The 17,118-nt window shown below is 42.3% G+C and overlaps 1 protein-coding gene across 1 annotated transcript in view; it reads right to left on the bottom strand.

Moving 5' to 3' along the window:
- HDX (highly divergent homeobox) overlaps positions 1 to 17,118 on the bottom strand; it is a 68,388-nt gene that overhangs the window by 33,886 nt on the left and 17,384 nt on the right. Inside the window, exon 4 of the mRNA XM_036740183.1 lies at positions 1,589 to 1,735. Coding sequence (XP_036596078.1) covers positions 1,589 to 1,735 — 147 coding nt within the window. The remainder of the gene's footprint in view (positions 1 to 1,588; positions 1,736 to 17,118) is intronic.

Below are 17,118 nucleotides of genomic sequence, written 5' to 3'. Positions count from 1 at the left end.
CATGAGAGGACACCTTTTGGTCCACGATGACCCTCCAAGCCCTCTACTCCCCCAGCCTGGACAAAGGTCTGTTCTCCTACTACCACCCTCCTCCTCAAGCCCTCTGGGTCAGCATCTTTGCCCCTACTGTTTCCTGTGCCTGGAGGGTCTATGGAATTCCTACCCTCCCTCGGTCACTTCCTACCTGAAGGCAATTCACTTCTTCCTGGACTTCCACATCTGTAAAATGGGGGTATTATACTGTCTATCTAAAGGCCCTTCCAGCTCTGATCTCTGATCCTGTGATTTACAGAAAAGCCTTCCTGTCTCCCTTGGACCTCACATAGCACTTTGCTCTTCAATTCCCAAATGCATTTATGGTATGATATAAGGTAGGACATTCATGTGTGTTGGTACCTCATCCTCCTACTAGGATATAAAGGCTATGGGGACAGGGACTCTGTCTTACCTAAATTTCACTTTACCCCTGTGCCTAGCACAGTACTCTGCACACAGTAGGTGCTTGATAGTAGCTGGTCAACTAGACTTTATCTTATTGTCTGTTAGATTTGTTGTTGTATACACTGGGTGTCCCCAAAGTCTTAGGGCAATTTCAAGCTTTAATAACTTATTAAAGGCGGAAACGAAGCTTCTTTAAGCCTTACTAGCTTCCAACTGCACTAAGACTTTGGGGACACCCACTTTCACATATGAGATATCACACTGCTGTGTCCCCTTTCACCTTTCCTATGCTGCCCAGGTCCAAAAACAAAATCAAAAAGGATCAGACAAATTGCCGAATTGCTCTGGCTGTTATAGCTCCAAATTCTGGTGCCCCTTTGCCCCCACTCAGCAATAGAGGTTGGCTTTATTGCTCATGCTCCTGCTTCACTGAGATGGGTTTTTGGCAGCGTTTCGAAAGCGAGAGGCCAACTGGATCATAAATCCTCCAGCTCTAGAGCTGTCCTGGCTTCCATCAACCCTCTTATTGTTAATTCCCATCTGGATTCCAAGGAATAGAAGCAAGTGAGCCTTCTGCAGGCAGCCCTGCTGCCCAGCCCTGCCAGTATCTCAGGGCATGAGCCAGGACAAGGCTGGGGGTCAGAGGAGGCTTGGAGGACGAATGTCAGAGGACTCAGCTCTGCAACAGGACAGGAGGTCTCTGACCCTCAGCTTCCTCATCTACAAAGTGACAGGGTTGGACTAGACGGTCTCCAAGGTCCCTGTTAACTCAAAAACCGTTAGCTCTGTGACCTTTGCACTCATGGTCACCCCCCCTCTCTCTCTGACTCTGTTTTGCTCCCCAGGAGTTTATAAGAAAACGCTTCAGACCTTCCTCTGAAGAGTATTACATTTGGGCCACTTTCTTCCAACTACCACTTCCTCTTGGTCTTCTGAGATCATTGACACCGCTGAAATTTTATGTAAACTCCTTGCAAATGGGATGTCAAATGTGGCCTCGGTGGCTGATCAATATAATCTTCAGCTGGAGGCTTTTATCTCCATGCAGTACCTACCATGGGCTATTTCAGGTCACCTCATGCAACTTTAAAAGGCATCCTTCCACACTCCCCTTCCACCTCTGTCAGACAAGGATCACAAGTCTTACCCGGACTATTTCACAGTCAACATTTAATTCTGCAGCAACTGCTTCAATTTTCTCTCTGCAAACAGAGCCCAAGCTTGTCATGCCATTGTCCCAGTATTTCTTGAGGGTGGCTAAATCTCGGTCGCTGAACTGGGTGCGGTCCTGGAGCTGCAAAACAGAATGTTCTCATTAGAAGCCTGGAATGAAAGGATTGTACCGAGCGGCTGCCCAGGATGAGATGTGCTAGATTATTTGTGCCTGGCTGACCAGGTCAGAGCATGTCTTTGATGTTTAATGGGATCAGCTAGCCTTCCTGAGCACATGTGGTGATGGGCTTTGAGCTTCACAGGATTCGGAACTGGAGAGGACCTTAGCTGGCCCTGTCTTCCAGGCCCCTCATTTTACAGACGACGAAACTGAGGCCCACGGGGTTAAGGGACTGGCCACACAGGTAGTAGGTAACCTGGCTCAAACCTAGGGCTTCTGACTTCCCAGCTACAGCTCTTTTCAGGATACCCCACTGCCCTGAGAAATAACAACGGAAGTCATTTTTTGAGATGGGGATTTTCTGCAACATTTAACATGATGTGACTGGGGTCACCTCAGTCAAACCTTTCGAAGGGGAGGGCTTTTAAACAAAGCTTATCTCAATCTGCCTTCCATGGGCTTCCTTTCAGGGCTCTCATTGAGGCCAAGACGAAAAGTGTGGAAAGAGAATTCAAATGCAATCCAGCCAGAAGAATTCGACTATGGCAGCAGAGACCTGAATGATAAGTCTAGCTTAGACTGTTGAAATCCTTTGCCATCTCATTCCTTCCAACGATGATATGAACACCCCATACTTAGCAAATGGCTTCTGTGGAGAAAGGAGGGCTTTAGGAATTGTTTTAATTCAATCAATTTGTGAAGCGCCCTTGCAAATCGGGGAGTAAGACAGAGGCAGTGGGATACAAGAGAAAGAAAGAAGGACTTGGGTTCAATTACTGCCTTTATCCTCCTGCATACTACCTGTATGAACATGGGTAAGGCATTTACCCTGCCTGGGACTCAGTTTCCTCAAATGACAGGTCTGGACTAGATAGCTTCTGAGGTCCCTTTTAGCTCTACATTGATGAGTCTGTGACCTGAATTCAAATTCTGGCTTTTTCACTTATTACTTGTGGGACTTTAGGAAAATCATTTCCCTTTCCAAGACTTATAGCATCAGCCCCGCCATTTCACAGAGAAAGAACTGGGGAAAAGGAGCAAAATGATCTGTCCAGTGTCACACTGGGAGTCCATGGCTGCTTGGACAAGGCAGGACCTGTGATTGTTTGTCCAGTGACCTGCTTGCTAGGCCACCAATTCCTAATTATGCTTTTGCAATAGCCCAGGATGACTCCAATTAGCAAGGGGGCAGGGCAATCATCCTGACAAACCTCCAAGAGAGGGTACTCCTTCAAGGGAAAAGACACCCCGCAGTGGGAACCATTGGGCTCCCCTCTAGCCTGCTGACCATTCAAAGGGGATGAGTTTTAGGGCCCCAGCCAGGAGCTGAAAAGCTCTTCTTCTGCACACACACAGACAGTGTGGGAAAATGATCCTGACAGCTAGAACAACTCAATGGGTAAGAGCCAGGTAAATGAGGGGAGACCACATGGAGTAGGCTTTTGAAAGTCTTATAGGAAGAAAATCTTGTCACTTGGTGGGGGAAGGGGCTCTATAAATTCCAGAGTTACTACTCAGAGAATGAACTTAGATCAAATAGTAATTAATCATTTATCTAGTGCTTTGAGGTTTGCAAAGTGCTTAAAAAATTCATTATCTCAATTGATTCTTCCAATAACCCTGTGAGGTCAGCACTACAGAGATTACCCTCATTTTACAGAGAAGGGAGGATGAAAGTGAGGTTTATAGGGGTTAAATGACTTGCCCAGGGTCCCACAACCAAGAAGCGTCAGAAATAGGATTCGAACCCACGTCTCGCCTGATTCCAAGGCCAGCACTCTCTCACTGTCTCTCCAATTAAAGTGGATCTCTTTGTAAGAAATGTACTGCTACAGTTGTTCATATTAGTCAATATTATTTACTAAATCTATTTTCTTCCTGTCCTTGAAAAAAACCTAATGATTAGTAACATTCATTACAAGTACTAGTACTAAATTACATCTTCCCAATAAGTGAATCAAAATATCCTATCCAACTTTTTCTAATCAAGAGGAGAAACTCTTGAAGTGATTTATAACATAAAAATCTCATTAGGTACTTGGACCAGACTGATTGCAAAATAGATGAGGAGCTGAGATGTCTCAAAAGAAAAGAGAATGCAAAGAAATTGTAGCAAGGTCCTGGGTAGATGCAGATAACCCAGCAAAATGACCAGTCTAAATACTCATATAATTTTCCATTGTCCCAAATGCCCCGATGCAAGCTAATGTGCATTCCTGCCAGTCTGAAAGGAATAATAAACAGAACGCTGAGCACACTCAGCCAATTAATTTGTAATTCATTTAGAGGGCATCCAAAGCCGCCTAGTCCCCTAAATTGAACTAAATAAAAACTGATTTGATTTGCTGGAAATGTGCTGGGGTCTCAACATTAGCAGCACTGAAAGCGACCTATTTTGACAATGCCTCTTAAGTAGAAGCTTATTGGGAAAGAGCAATTATTTTTAAGGCTCCTAAGAGCATATTTTAACTAAGAAAATAAATAAGGTAACAAAAATCAATTAGCATTAAAACTTCAAATGCCCCTTTGGAAAAAGAAAAGGGGCTGGAGTTTAAGGGAGAAGGGGAATTTCTCAGAGAGTACTCAGAAAAAAATCAGAGTGACCTCTCATCTTTCACTAGTTGTGCTGGATCTGAAAGCGAAGGCTTCATGTATCATACATACGCTGTCCAAGGTCTAAGGATACAGTCCAATGCAACAAATTCAACACTGATCAAGCACCTACTATGTGTGAGTGCTAGCCTAGACTTCCCTGCTAAAGTGAAGGAGACAAGTAATTATCTTCGTAATTTGGTGAAAAGAGCTATTTGGAGATCATATCTGAGAAAAAGAAGGGACTTGGCCCAAATGACTAGATAACTCTGTTGACATCACTTTGCCCATGCAGACCTGGCCCAACTGCAGAGGAAGGGAGACTGAGGCCATGAAACATTTTTGGATTTTGTATTGGCCACAGAGCTATGTCCAGCAATTGAATTCCTGCTTCAATTTTTTTTTAATAAAGGTAGATTTGACTGAGCTCTGAATTAGGGGTGCAGAGCTCCTGTTCTTTTATTTATTGTTTTCTAAGAGATTCTCTAAAAGTCATCATTTATTCACTATGGCAATTGGAGCACAGAAAATGAAAAGCTGTACATAAACCCAAAGGATGACTTGGGAGAGGGCTGGCCAAGGGAGAAGCCCTTCTGGGCACCAGTCAAAAGCCTGGGGACTAACCTTTTAGAACATGAGCCCAAATCAACCCCCGTGAGGGCATGGATATAGCAGAAAGATCCCTGGACTTGGCTCTAGTCTCCCCTGGGCCTCAGTATCCTGATCTGGAAAATGGAAGGTAGACTAGATGACCACCAAGGTCTTTCTAGCTCTCCATGGTCTATGACAGCCCGAAGCCTAACAGTTTATTCCATTAGGCTTAGGAACAGATGAAACCCTTTAGCAAATTGGGGAAAATTGGGAGATAATTCTAAGCTGCATCACTGGATTAAATTACATTGGAATTGAACTGTCTTATCTTTATTTATAAATAACCTTGACATGGGGAGCAGTGGTGGAGAGGTGTCAAGACAGGTTTCAGAAATCTGATCATCAAGAGAGGATGGAAGAGGTAGGAAGAAGGAAAAAAAAATGACTGGTAATTGGATTCTGCTGGATACCCTGTCACAAACAGCTGCAGGCAGCTTGTTTGAATTGGGCCATTGACAGGAAGCTGCTAATTGCCAATCAAAGGCAGCTGAACAAACTAGCATCATCACTCCAGAGAAGACAGGAGGCCCATTATAAATAAGGCCTAGCTTGAGACCCCTGAAGCTTCCTCCCCACCCCCACCCTACTCTCCCACTCCCACCCCACCCCCAATCTTGAAAGCTACCAACAAGAACAGCAGAGAACTAAGGATCTCATTTCTAGGCAGCATGGAAGGCAATAACCTGCAGAGTGTGTGCTATGCTTGTGTTTATTCCCATGACAAGTAACAGCCATGTATGTACACAACACAGTTTGTTCTCCTTCCCAGAGGAGGAAGCAAAAGGACTGAAGGAATGACTCTCTACTCTCCAGGCTACTAGGGAGAATGAAGTCTTCCAAGAGACAATGAAAAAAAGGCTTTAAAGATAACACAAAGAAGGAAAAGCTGAGGGGGCAGAAGAGGATCCACCTGTGTCTGAGAGCAGAAAAATCTGACAATTTGACAAAATGAAGGAAGCTAATAAGAGAAGTCAATGAACATTAGCAACCCATTTCTAATAGATTAACTAGACTGGTAGATCAAGTGAATGCTTGGATAGCAGCAACGCATTTAACAAATTTTCTTTCACTATATCCTTGTGGGGAAGATGGAGAGATGTGGGCTAGATCACAGTCTAGTTAGGTGGTTCAGGACTGGTTGGATGACTACAGTCAAAGAGTAGTCAGTAACATTGGTCAATGTAAGCATGGGAGGGGGAGGTCTCTAGTAGAGTGCCTTAGGGGACTGGGCTTGGTCTGGTACCATTGAACATTTTGGTGATTGATTTGTATAAAGGAATAGATGGCATGCTTATCAAATTCACAGATGACAATATTCAGTTGACTATGTTTGTCATGGTTTTCTAAAACCTTTCCTGGGTTTATGATCATACCATGTGTACACACAATCTATAGACACTGTATACACACACTCCCTTAAGCAGTTTGGTGAAATAAGAGGGCTGAAAATGTAAAGAGAGTTCTCAAGTTAATCATCTCTGACAGTTATGCATGGGTAAAAATATTCCCATGGACGAAAACCATTACTTGATATGGTATCAATCATGAGAGGAGAGAGAGAGAGAGATAGAGAGAGAGAGAGAATACAGTCCATAATACCCTTGATTAAAAGACTCAATAAATCAAAATAGTAATCCTGCTTGAATACAACAATCTATTTGCTAATATCCCCCAACATTCTCTAGGGTTCTTCTTCAAATAGAGAAATCCAGCTTTTATCAGTCTCTTTGATTAAGTACAATCCCCAGATTTGTGAGTAAAACACATCCACTTTTCTTGACAGAAGAAAGATGAACCTTTCCTGGAGGGCATCCTCCCTACCCCCACAGGCTTGGGATGCTGGGATGCAGCAGGTCCTTTGACTTGCACGCAACAAGACTTCTATGAGGGGGGAAATAAACAAAATGGAGGTGGCCCATGAGTTAGCCTTGCCACACAGTGGTGGCGCTAGAAAAGCCAGGTCAAGCCGAAGTACTGCAGTTGAAGGTGTGGCCACAGCACAGGACGACTGGCTATATTCTGTAACTGGCAGCCCAAGCTGCCTGCGTATTTGCCATACTGCCCAATTCTGGGAATTCCTTTGTGAAATTCATTTTTCTTTTTCAGAAATGGAAAATGCCACCTGACACAAGATCTATTTCATGCCCTTTAAGACAATTAAAAGCAAGTCTTTGGCTAGAGGGAGACAGATATATCATCATCTTTAGAAAAATCATTTCAAAGTCTTCCCCCCCCCATAATAAATGGCTGTAGTGCCTTGTACATAGTAGGTAGACAAACAGACACACACATACACAACATGTGCCAGGGTTTTACCTAAGCTTAGATTCACAAGTAAATGGAGCAATAGATGTAAAAAATGTTAGTAATATACACAAAATTCATTTTCCTCAAACTATTGGTCCTGAGTAATAGTACGAATAGTGTAACAATATAATGAAGTTAATTGGGTGTATGACCACTAAAATAAAACCAGACAGATGCAAAATAAATGGACCTTATTAATATCAGAAACAATTCTTAGCTACATTATTACACACAGGAGATCTAGTCATCCCTGTAAACCTACAGGTCTCTCCATTCCCTATTAAATTTTAAAGCATCTGATGGGGGGCAATCCATCTAGCTGAGAGAGGCTGAAGAAGCAGGGTTCATTACATTATCTACGACACTCAGAGATAGATAAACTTGGGCCGTCATTTTTTACAATGATTTTTATAAGCGAGCCATAACTTTCCCTTGTTTGCTTTCCTTCCAAAGTACTTTGTACTTATGAAACATAATGCACCTCCAATATCCTGGTCGGTACAAACCTCTCTCGCTGGGCTGGCTTATTAGAACTAATATAGTCCTCTGGTGATTCTCCTAAAGGAGCATCATAAATCTTCACAATGTAGCCATGCAGGCAAGGCTTCTGGAAGGCTCTCTTCCTCTTTCTTTCTTTTAATCAGCAATAAACTCCAGTGCTGAAACGGATATTGTCGAGCTAACATTTCAATGTTTTTGCTCGTCACTCAAGCCCTTTCGATTACTGCTAGAGGACTGTCACAAAGAATGATGGTAGACAGAAACAGGGGGGAAAATCCCTTTAACTGACAAGCAGAAGAGGGTGGTGGTGGTGGTGGAGGGAAATCCATACTATCGTTTCCAGAAATAAAACTACTGAACACAGAACACTGGACTCGTTAAGGAACTCCCTAGAGTAATCTCCTCATCTTCTTTGGACAGGAACATCAAAGTTTCTCTTCCAAACTTAGTGGGCAACAATTGAAAAACATATTCCAAGAATTGTTGCTCAGTGTGGTAAGTGCCCCCCCCAGATTGATCACCCAATTCTTGACGTTCCCTAGAAGCCAGATATACAGGGGGGCTGTAACTATGTTCAGTCGATCTCAAAGCACAATTCCTTCCTTCCCCCCCATCCCCCACAAAGTGCCTAGTGGTACATGTGGAGTAACCTGCACTTTTAAACAGGATGGGCACTATGACATGTTGGGAATTTGCCTGTAAGCTTTGTAGAAGTAGGTACAGATGGAGATTCCAGAACTTGGAGAGACCTTAGAAGTTGCCTAGTTCCGTACTCCCACCCCCACCCCAATCTCATCCCATTGGTTTTCTTGTACCCTGGTAGTGTGAATTTGCATATTCACAAAACAGGGACTATGGTATTGCTTTTAGCTATTGCCACCAAAGGATCGAACAGCCCCTAGAATGGGGCAATTGGAACCAACAGTTGCAGTTGATTTCCTGACCAAGGTAAGGTAACAAGATTAGCACAGCTTGATGGGTATCCACCTCCCTGGTTCTATTTTGGAGGTGGTTGGGGGAGCCAGTGATCCCATGCAACATTTCCTTACATGAAGGTTGAGGCTCAGATCCCCTGAACTGGAGAGGCAGACAACTGGTGTAGGCTCTTTGGCATATGGGATCTGGTCAGCTGCACCCCCTCCCCACTACCCCTTCCTCCTCTCCTAGCTGTGACAACCTATGAAACACAAGACAAGCAAGGAGCATTAAATATACAATAAAGAGGCTATAGGAACAGTCTAATTTAAACACACACACACACAAACACACACACATACATATTGTTGTTGAAAGATAGTGATCCTCTGAATGTATGCCTTGTACCTCTAAACATCTCCAAAAGACAATTGCCACACGATTTGGGATGAGAAATGAGGGAAATCCAGTACCAACTAGACATTGTACCACTTTATGTTAGGATACTTTTCTAAATCTTAATGTTATTGTAGGAAAAATACAGATAGATTTTCCATGTTAGGGAGCTCGTTTTTGTTTTTTTGTGCAGTGTTATATCAGGTCACCAATATGCTCTGCTTAATATGTGATATAAAGAAATGCTTAATGAAAAGAACTTTCTGCATAACTTTAAATGCGGCAAGAAATCGATGGCCAGCCTTTTGCTGGAAAAGATGTTTTGTCAGCCAGCCAATTAACATTTATTGACTGTCCACTGGGTGCATGGTACGGGATTGTATGGCAGCATTGTTTACAGAGGTCTGCAGTAGAAAAAAAAATTAAATAACTAAAAAACAACCCACCAGTCTGCTTTGGATGTCTCGGAAATTTACTGAAAGACTGAGAATCTGCAACCTAAGTTCCTCCCCAATCAAACTTGCTTCTGCTTTATTCTTTTTCCTTTAGCTAAAGCTTAGTTGCAGACCGTTCCTTTCAGAGGCTGTCTCTTTAAAATTTCTTCATCTTCTTGTGCTAAAGTCTAACCAATATTTTAAATTGTTTTTGTAAGTTATTAAAATTGGAAAGGCTCAACAGTTTGAATCACTGCCTAGACTTGATGGGATGAGGGGGCAGAAGGGCCCCTACCTGGGAATGGGCAAATATACTCATGAAAATTAGAAATTTGATTTGCAGCAGCTGTGAGTCAAGACTAATTTAATTTAATAAAAACTCTATTTAACAGGAAATTACCCTGCCACCCCCACCCCACAACCTGCAGGTGAAAGGGAAAAAATAGATATAATTATTCAGACTACTCTGTATTAACAATATTCATACTTTTGAGAGTGGCTGTGTTAAGGTAACCTATGTCTCATTACCATTCCCCAGCTTTGATTTGCTTTTTCTTTATTGAAAAGATGTCAACTTTAATAACTATGGCTCATCCACAAATATATTTTTTAATAACATTTCCAGAATGGATGGGAGAAACAAGATCACAAGGCTATGCCAAAGAGTTTGAGCTTATTTCTTGCAAGCATATCCCAAGTCTCTTCTTTTCAGAAAGCAGCATGGAGAGAGCCCTTGGGAGGGATGGGAGGAAGACCTCAGCATCCAAATGCCCCAGACTGGTACACCAAGGCAATGGCCAACATTAGATCTTCTAGGGTGTGGGGAGGGGTGGTAGGGTTAGAACCACTTCTGAAAACACTGGCCCCTTAAGCCTGAGCTTGGAAAATTGAAAGGCATGGTGAAAAAAAAATTATTGTGCCCATTTGACAGGTAGGGAAATGGAAGATCAGAGAGGCTAAGTGACTTTCCCATGGTCTCATGGCTTCTGAGTGGCAAGGCCAGGATCTCACAGCTAACATCCATCTTCCAACTCCCAAGCTGGTGTTTTATCTGGAGCTCTGAACCTTACACTGGCATTATGCCACCCTCTGGCCTGCTGTGAACAGTGGGCTTGAATTTCCTAGACTTTTCAGTATCTATAAGTTGAGCATCAGGGGGCTGCACAGAAGAAACACAACCAGGTCACTCAGTGTGTTCTAGCCTTCATTGTTTGTGAAAAGAGAATCTGGCTAAATAATTTGAAAAACAGGGATTTTGTGGCACCTAAAGACCCAAAGAAAAAGTTGTTTGAAATGAAAATTGGGTTGTCCCAAAGATTTCAATAACTCCTGAAATAATTTTACCAAATATTTTTCTTGGTAGGGGGAGGGCTTGTGATTTCATGACTGGGGGGTCGGGGACCTCCTAGTGTGGAAATAAATAACCTCTTCTGGGTGAAGCTCGGCCATTTCTGTGTACCATAAGCATTAGAGAATGACTGGGGGGCAGGGGTGGCCCAAGAAGTTAAGTGACCTGTTCACATATGAGAGAGGTGAGCCTAGGCCTTACCTGATTCTGAGTCTGGCTCTTGAGCCACTATATCAAGCTCCATATATCTCAGTTTTCACAATAATTCCCTTAAAAGGACAATTTTTCCAGCCACAAGACCCCCATCTAAAATGCTCAGTTTTCTAGCTCTCAGTCACTACCGGAGTAAACAAATCCAAGGCCTGAGAACTTCTCTCCCTCCTTCATCTCCCAGAAGCAGCATTTTGAAAATTTAAGATCTGCTGCAGAATCCCATTGCAGGGACTACTCATATCTCTATAGCTATCGATCACAGAATCATGGCATCTCCGAGTTGGAAAGGGCCTTAGAGGCCAGCTAGTCCAACCTATAACTAAACAAGGATTCCCCCTACATCATACTTGACAAGTGGTCATTAAACCTTCATTTGAAAGGCTCCTAGTGAGGGTGAACTCACTACCTCCTGAGGCAGCCCATTCCGCTTCTGGCCAGCTCTAACTGCTCTGAAGTTTTTCTTGACATCAAGCCGAAATTTCAGTCTTTGTATCTGCTACTCATTACTCCCAGTTCTGCCCTCTGAGGCCAAACAGAACAAATCAATTCCTTCTTTCACTTGACTTGAAAACAGCAATCAGGTCTCCCCTAAATCTCTTTTTTTCCCTCTAGGCTAAATATCCCTAGTTCCTTCCAGCAATCCTCATGGTATCATACCAAAGCCCTTTGCCTTCCTGGTTGGCCTCCAGCTTCCAGTGCTCCCTATTTTCCAGATGTGGTCTGCCCAGGGCCAAGCACAGCAGGACTGGAACCTCCCTTGCCCTGGGCACTGTGCCTCAGTCAAGTGCCACCTAAGACTGCATTCACTCTTTTGGCCACCATATTAGTTTGCAGTCCACTCAAGCTTCCAAGTCTTCTTCAAACACATTGCTATCCAGCCACAACTCCCCACTATGTACTTGGGATACTGATTTTTTTTAATTGAGTATAAAACTGTACATTCAGCCCTATCAAATTCACACAATTGTACCATCATCTAACTTACATCTCTTCATTTCTCCCACAAGGATAGCATGAGCAACTTGGGTAAAATGCTTTGCTAAAATATGGGTAAATTATATCTATAGCATCCCCCTGAAGAGCTGATCTGCAGTCAGAAAACTGCTCACAAAATCCTGCCCGTTTCCTTCTCACATTTTCAATAAGGGCAGCCTTAAATACGTGCACAGACCATTTTCAAGGACTTTATAGACATCAGAAAACAAGTATGGGAGTCAGTAATTACAGATGACTTCTCAGTCCCTGTCTTGGCTAATTCTACTGTCTGTCCTTTTCTATTCTCTTAGAGCCTTCCCTGCTTTGAGATAAAATCTGAGAGCTAGCTTCGAGGGGCTAGAGAGAGCAAGTATTCCAAACATCTCATTTTACAGACGAGGAGCCCAAGGCCCAGAGTAACTAAGTGACAAGGCTATAGAGCCAATCAGCAGCAGAGCTAGGTCTACAACCCACGTCTCCCCAATGCTTCGCACCTCTGACCTGCACAGACGCCAAAACATATCCAACTCTGCCACAGGACAAAATTTAACAATAGATCAGAGCTTTGAGCCAATGTCTAATCAGGCAGAACCGTATAATGTCAAAGTTCAAGTCCAACTAGTATGTGGGTAGAAGCCACCTCTCCATCTCTAACAAGTGGTCACTAAGCCTCTATTTGAAGAAGTCCAGGGATCTGAAATCCATCTCCTGAGGCAGTTTGTTCCAATGTGGGGCAGCTCTAATTGTTAGCACACTCTCCCTTCTAATCCAGCTGAAATTTCTCTCCCTGTAGTTTCCACCTGTTCTGCCCTCTAGGGCCAAGGAGAACAAGCCTGATTTTGTTTCTACCTAAGAGCCCTTCTGATATTTGAGGACGACTATCTCGTCGTCCTTTAAGTACTATGGATCAGGTCTTAACAGTTCTACTTCTTTCCAGTGATCCTCCTATTGATGCTGGTTATTGTCTTCTGTGCATGCTCTAGCCTGTCTTGGCCCCTCCTCCCTCAAACATGATGGCCAGAACTGAACACTCCAGACAATTGTCTAGTCAGAGCAGAAAGGAGGGAAACCACCATACTTCCCTAGTGTTTGGACACTGGGCCTCTTCTCTTAATGCAGTCCAAGATCATGGCAGCTTCTTTTTGACTTGTATTGAGCTGCTTTTCCACTAAATTCCAGAACTTTTTCATAGGTACTGTCATTTAGCTAGCCCTCCTCCATCCTGGCTTGGATTTTTAAAATCAGCTATACAGTGTAGGACTTTACATTAATATCTATCAAATATCATTGAATTAGATTCCTTTTAGCTTGATCTTGATTCTATCATCTAACCTAGGTTGGCCATTCCTTGGAGTTTCAAGTCATTCACAAATCTGATAAGTCATCTATCTATGCCTTTATCTAAGTCACTGATAAAAATGTTGAAAAACATGGCTCTAAGGACAGAGTCCAGGTCATGTGGTTCTCAACTCATCTTTCAACTACTGGTAAGTGGGAGAAAAGTAACATAAGCAACACGGAGAAGGCAAAGAAATGTAAAAACAAAGTCTTTTAGAGACAGTTTGTACTCATTTCATATTCCACAAAGCACTGAATGAAGTCTATTCATCTCACATTCTCTTCCACAAACATTTTAAAAAATCAATCTCATCTAACCATATTTGCTCTTTTGTTGCTGATGTCACCACATAAAGAACAGTTAGCATGTACTGTGGCCATATCTCTGTTGGGCCAATAATTCCCTTCTGGGCCCTCGAATCTGCTTGTTTGGCTCTAGAGAATTGAAGGAAGGAAGGAAGTTATTCAAAAGTGCTTCTGAGAAGAGCCAAATATCCACAGCTCCACATACTATGGGCCATTCTGTGGGAAACAGCTTTGTTATAGGGAATCTTTGCTCTACTGGTAGTCATTTGAATTGAATTTTCCTTATACCTAGTTTAAGATAGTAATGGGGTGAAGAAGATGCAAAGTCAACTGTACAACTTTCCAATATTGCTTGCTGGAAAAATCATTCTAAAAAGAAAAAAAAGAGTTTGTAAAGCACCAAGAGTTGTGAGATCATGGAATATCAGAGCTGCAATGGACCTTGGAACTCAACAAGGTTATCTCTCTCATTTTGCCAATGTTATGTGACTAGCTTGAAGGTGACAGAGCTGGGTCTCAAACCCATGTCTCCTGACCTGAAATCCCCTCTACGCTACCTCCTTTTGATTTGAGGTCAAAAACATCTTCTCTTGTTAAAGGCTATTAAATGTAATGCATTGCAGCATTCCAGAGTAACCCAATTCCCATATCAAGAAAGACTCAATTGAACCAGGCCACCTGGATTTTTGAGATGTGAATGTATACACCTAGTCTCCTCTCTCTGTTCCTTCCCCAAAGTCCCAAAGGTTCCATCACAGATAAATAAAAAATTTATCCAGGGTAAATAAATAAAATTCTTGTAAATCAGACCAGCTACCTTTCTGAATAATTATTTTCCCAATTTAAAAAAAAGCACATTTTAAAATGGATTCTGCCTTTTTTTCTTATTCACAAAAGCTAATCTGAGCAGGAAGAAAGTACTTTACCAAAAGTAATAATCTTGAAGCAAAGTTCAAGTATAGCTCCAGTACATTTCTTTTTGTAAAGGAAAAATATCATCTCATGGACAGCTCTTCACTATCTGTGCTGCTCAATCTTATGACTACATTGGCTAGAACTGAACGTACTTTGACCTTCGACAGATCTTTTATTTGCGATTGTAGATGGAGAACCATGTATTCTTCATATTAAAAAAAACGAATCAAAAGAAGATTAATTGATTTTACAAGTCACATATCTCAAACGTCCATTTTCTTCTGTTTCTGAGGCAGTCTGCTGAAATATTATTGAAAAAGAGGAGCTTTGAGAAACAATCACCAAACTGGGATTCCTAATAAATTTCTTACCTCAAGTAGAGAAAAAACATAGGCATGCAGCCAAGTCCCATGTCCAAGCTGCACCTATGAATGCAGGCTTCTGTTTTCTTTGCCCATGCAACTTATTTTGGAATGAGTTTCCAATTATTCGTACATTAGTGTGCGCCATCAAAACAGGGCCAACCTGCTGCACAGGGCAATTCCAAGAGTAACAAATATCAAATTTGGTGGTGATAAATGTTGTTCTCCTTATGCCCACCAAAATGGCCCTGGTCATTGGTTTACTGTTGTCTGGCCAAGCAAGAAACAGGTTCATTTCAAAGTGACAACCACAGAGATGGATGTTTCTCTAGCATTTTTTAGTTTGCAAAGCATTTTAAATCTACAATCTCACTTGAACCTCACAACTCCCTCGCCAGTTGGGCACTACAGCTAATACCACCATGTGACAAATGAGGAAACTGAGGCTCAGAAGAGGGAACTGTGCGGGTGGGAGAGGTGAGATGCAAACCCCTGTCTTCCTGACTCCAAGTCCAACACTTTATCCACCCCGGCAAACTGCCTCTAGTTTTGGCTTTGCTTTTCAAACTAATACAATTTCAATTTTACGTGTAATTTAATAATTACCCCCAAATTAATATCAAGTAGAGTGAACAAAGGGCTCCTAAATAATCCTTCCTTACATTCTCATATTTTTGTAGGAGATTTACAGTATTATTGCAGCCTGGAGATTTATAGTCCCAACTCGGCTTGGCTTCCTTCCTGTATTTGCCAAATTGTACTAATGCCCATAACATTGAGTGCAAATGAAACTAAGAAAGAATAAACACTCAAACAGATTTTTAAGGGTATTTAACAGCTTATTTCCCAAAAGTATTTTTATAATTATTTTTAAAAGGAAAGTAAAGTAGAGGTTCAAAGGGTTACTTAATGATACACTAACATGCCTCCCCCTTCCCCACTCTTTTCTTGAACATACCTCCTTATATTCCCTTTGTCTGAAAACTGTTTAGGGTTCCAAACAGTGGCTATTACCTCTTTACTAGGTTCTTTAGATACCCTAAGATGACTTAGGCCTCTTATCAGCAGAACTGGAGATATATTGTGATGGAATTCAGACAATAGTTTGTCACATGCTCCTTTAAATCGGGAAAGCTTTACTTTCAACAGAAAAGTTCTGCCAAGATTTAAATAGTACAAAATATAATTTTAAGGGCTCTAAGAAGTTGGTGTATGCAGAAGAAAGCAAGAGGAAATTAAGAAGGATTGAAAGCAAAGGAGAAATAAATCTGGGGGGCTTTCAAAATTGAGTATCTCAACAAAAAGAGAGAAGTTGATGGGGCAAGGTTAGTCTTCATGGTCCAAAGCCAACTGCTGACTTTCTGAAGCAGGGTTTCCACTGAGTAGTTTGAGCTCTCTTGGTGGAGCCTGTGGGCCTTCCCAAGCCAATAAATCTCTAGGCCAGACGCCAGCGCCATGTGCATGGACCTTGCTCTCAGAACTTCCCACATTTTCCAGCTCTCCTCCCCCTATTCAATTCATTTGAATGCTGTTCCATCAACTGAATTAGATAAACAATAATTGTTTGCTCACAAAAAAAGTTTAGGGATACAAATACAAAAGACAACCAGCCCTGAGGAAACGGGAAACCCAGTCCTCTCCCTCTGCTAGTGCTGAAAAGCTACAGCTCAACAAGAAACAGTCCAGGTAAATGTACTACGGACATCCAAAGCTCCTGCCATCTTTTGCCCAAATCAGCCAGGTAGAAGCCAGTTTGCATGGCTGGCCCGCCAAAGCTCAGTCTGCTATAATGAGCCTGTTTCCACGCCACAGCCAACGTTCTCATTCTGCTTTGATGATATGGGTGGAACAAATTTGATTAAATAAGAAATCTTCATTGCCAGATGTGCTCACAAGTCACTGCCCATTTAGCAGTCCATCTATTTAACAAAGGCTTCCTTTTGGCATGGTGCTTATGTACAGAAATTATATGCAAATACAACACATAATACCACATTCTTAACAAAGCTTGACATGTTCTTCAAGATGCGTTGGGGGGGTTGGGTGGGAGGGGGCTATGGCTTTACAATGCTTTCATGAAAAACTGGAGAG

This window comes from Trichosurus vulpecula, chromosome X (genome assembly GCF_011100635.1).
Source record: "Trichosurus vulpecula isolate mTriVul1 chromosome X, mTriVul1.pri, whole genome shotgun sequence".
In the NCBI taxonomy this organism is placed as follows: domain Eukaryota; kingdom Metazoa; phylum Chordata; class Mammalia; order Diprotodontia; family Phalangeridae; genus Trichosurus; species Trichosurus vulpecula.
The sequence above is the reverse complement of the archived record's forward strand: the minus strand, read 5'-3'. Positions and strand labels throughout refer to the sequence as shown.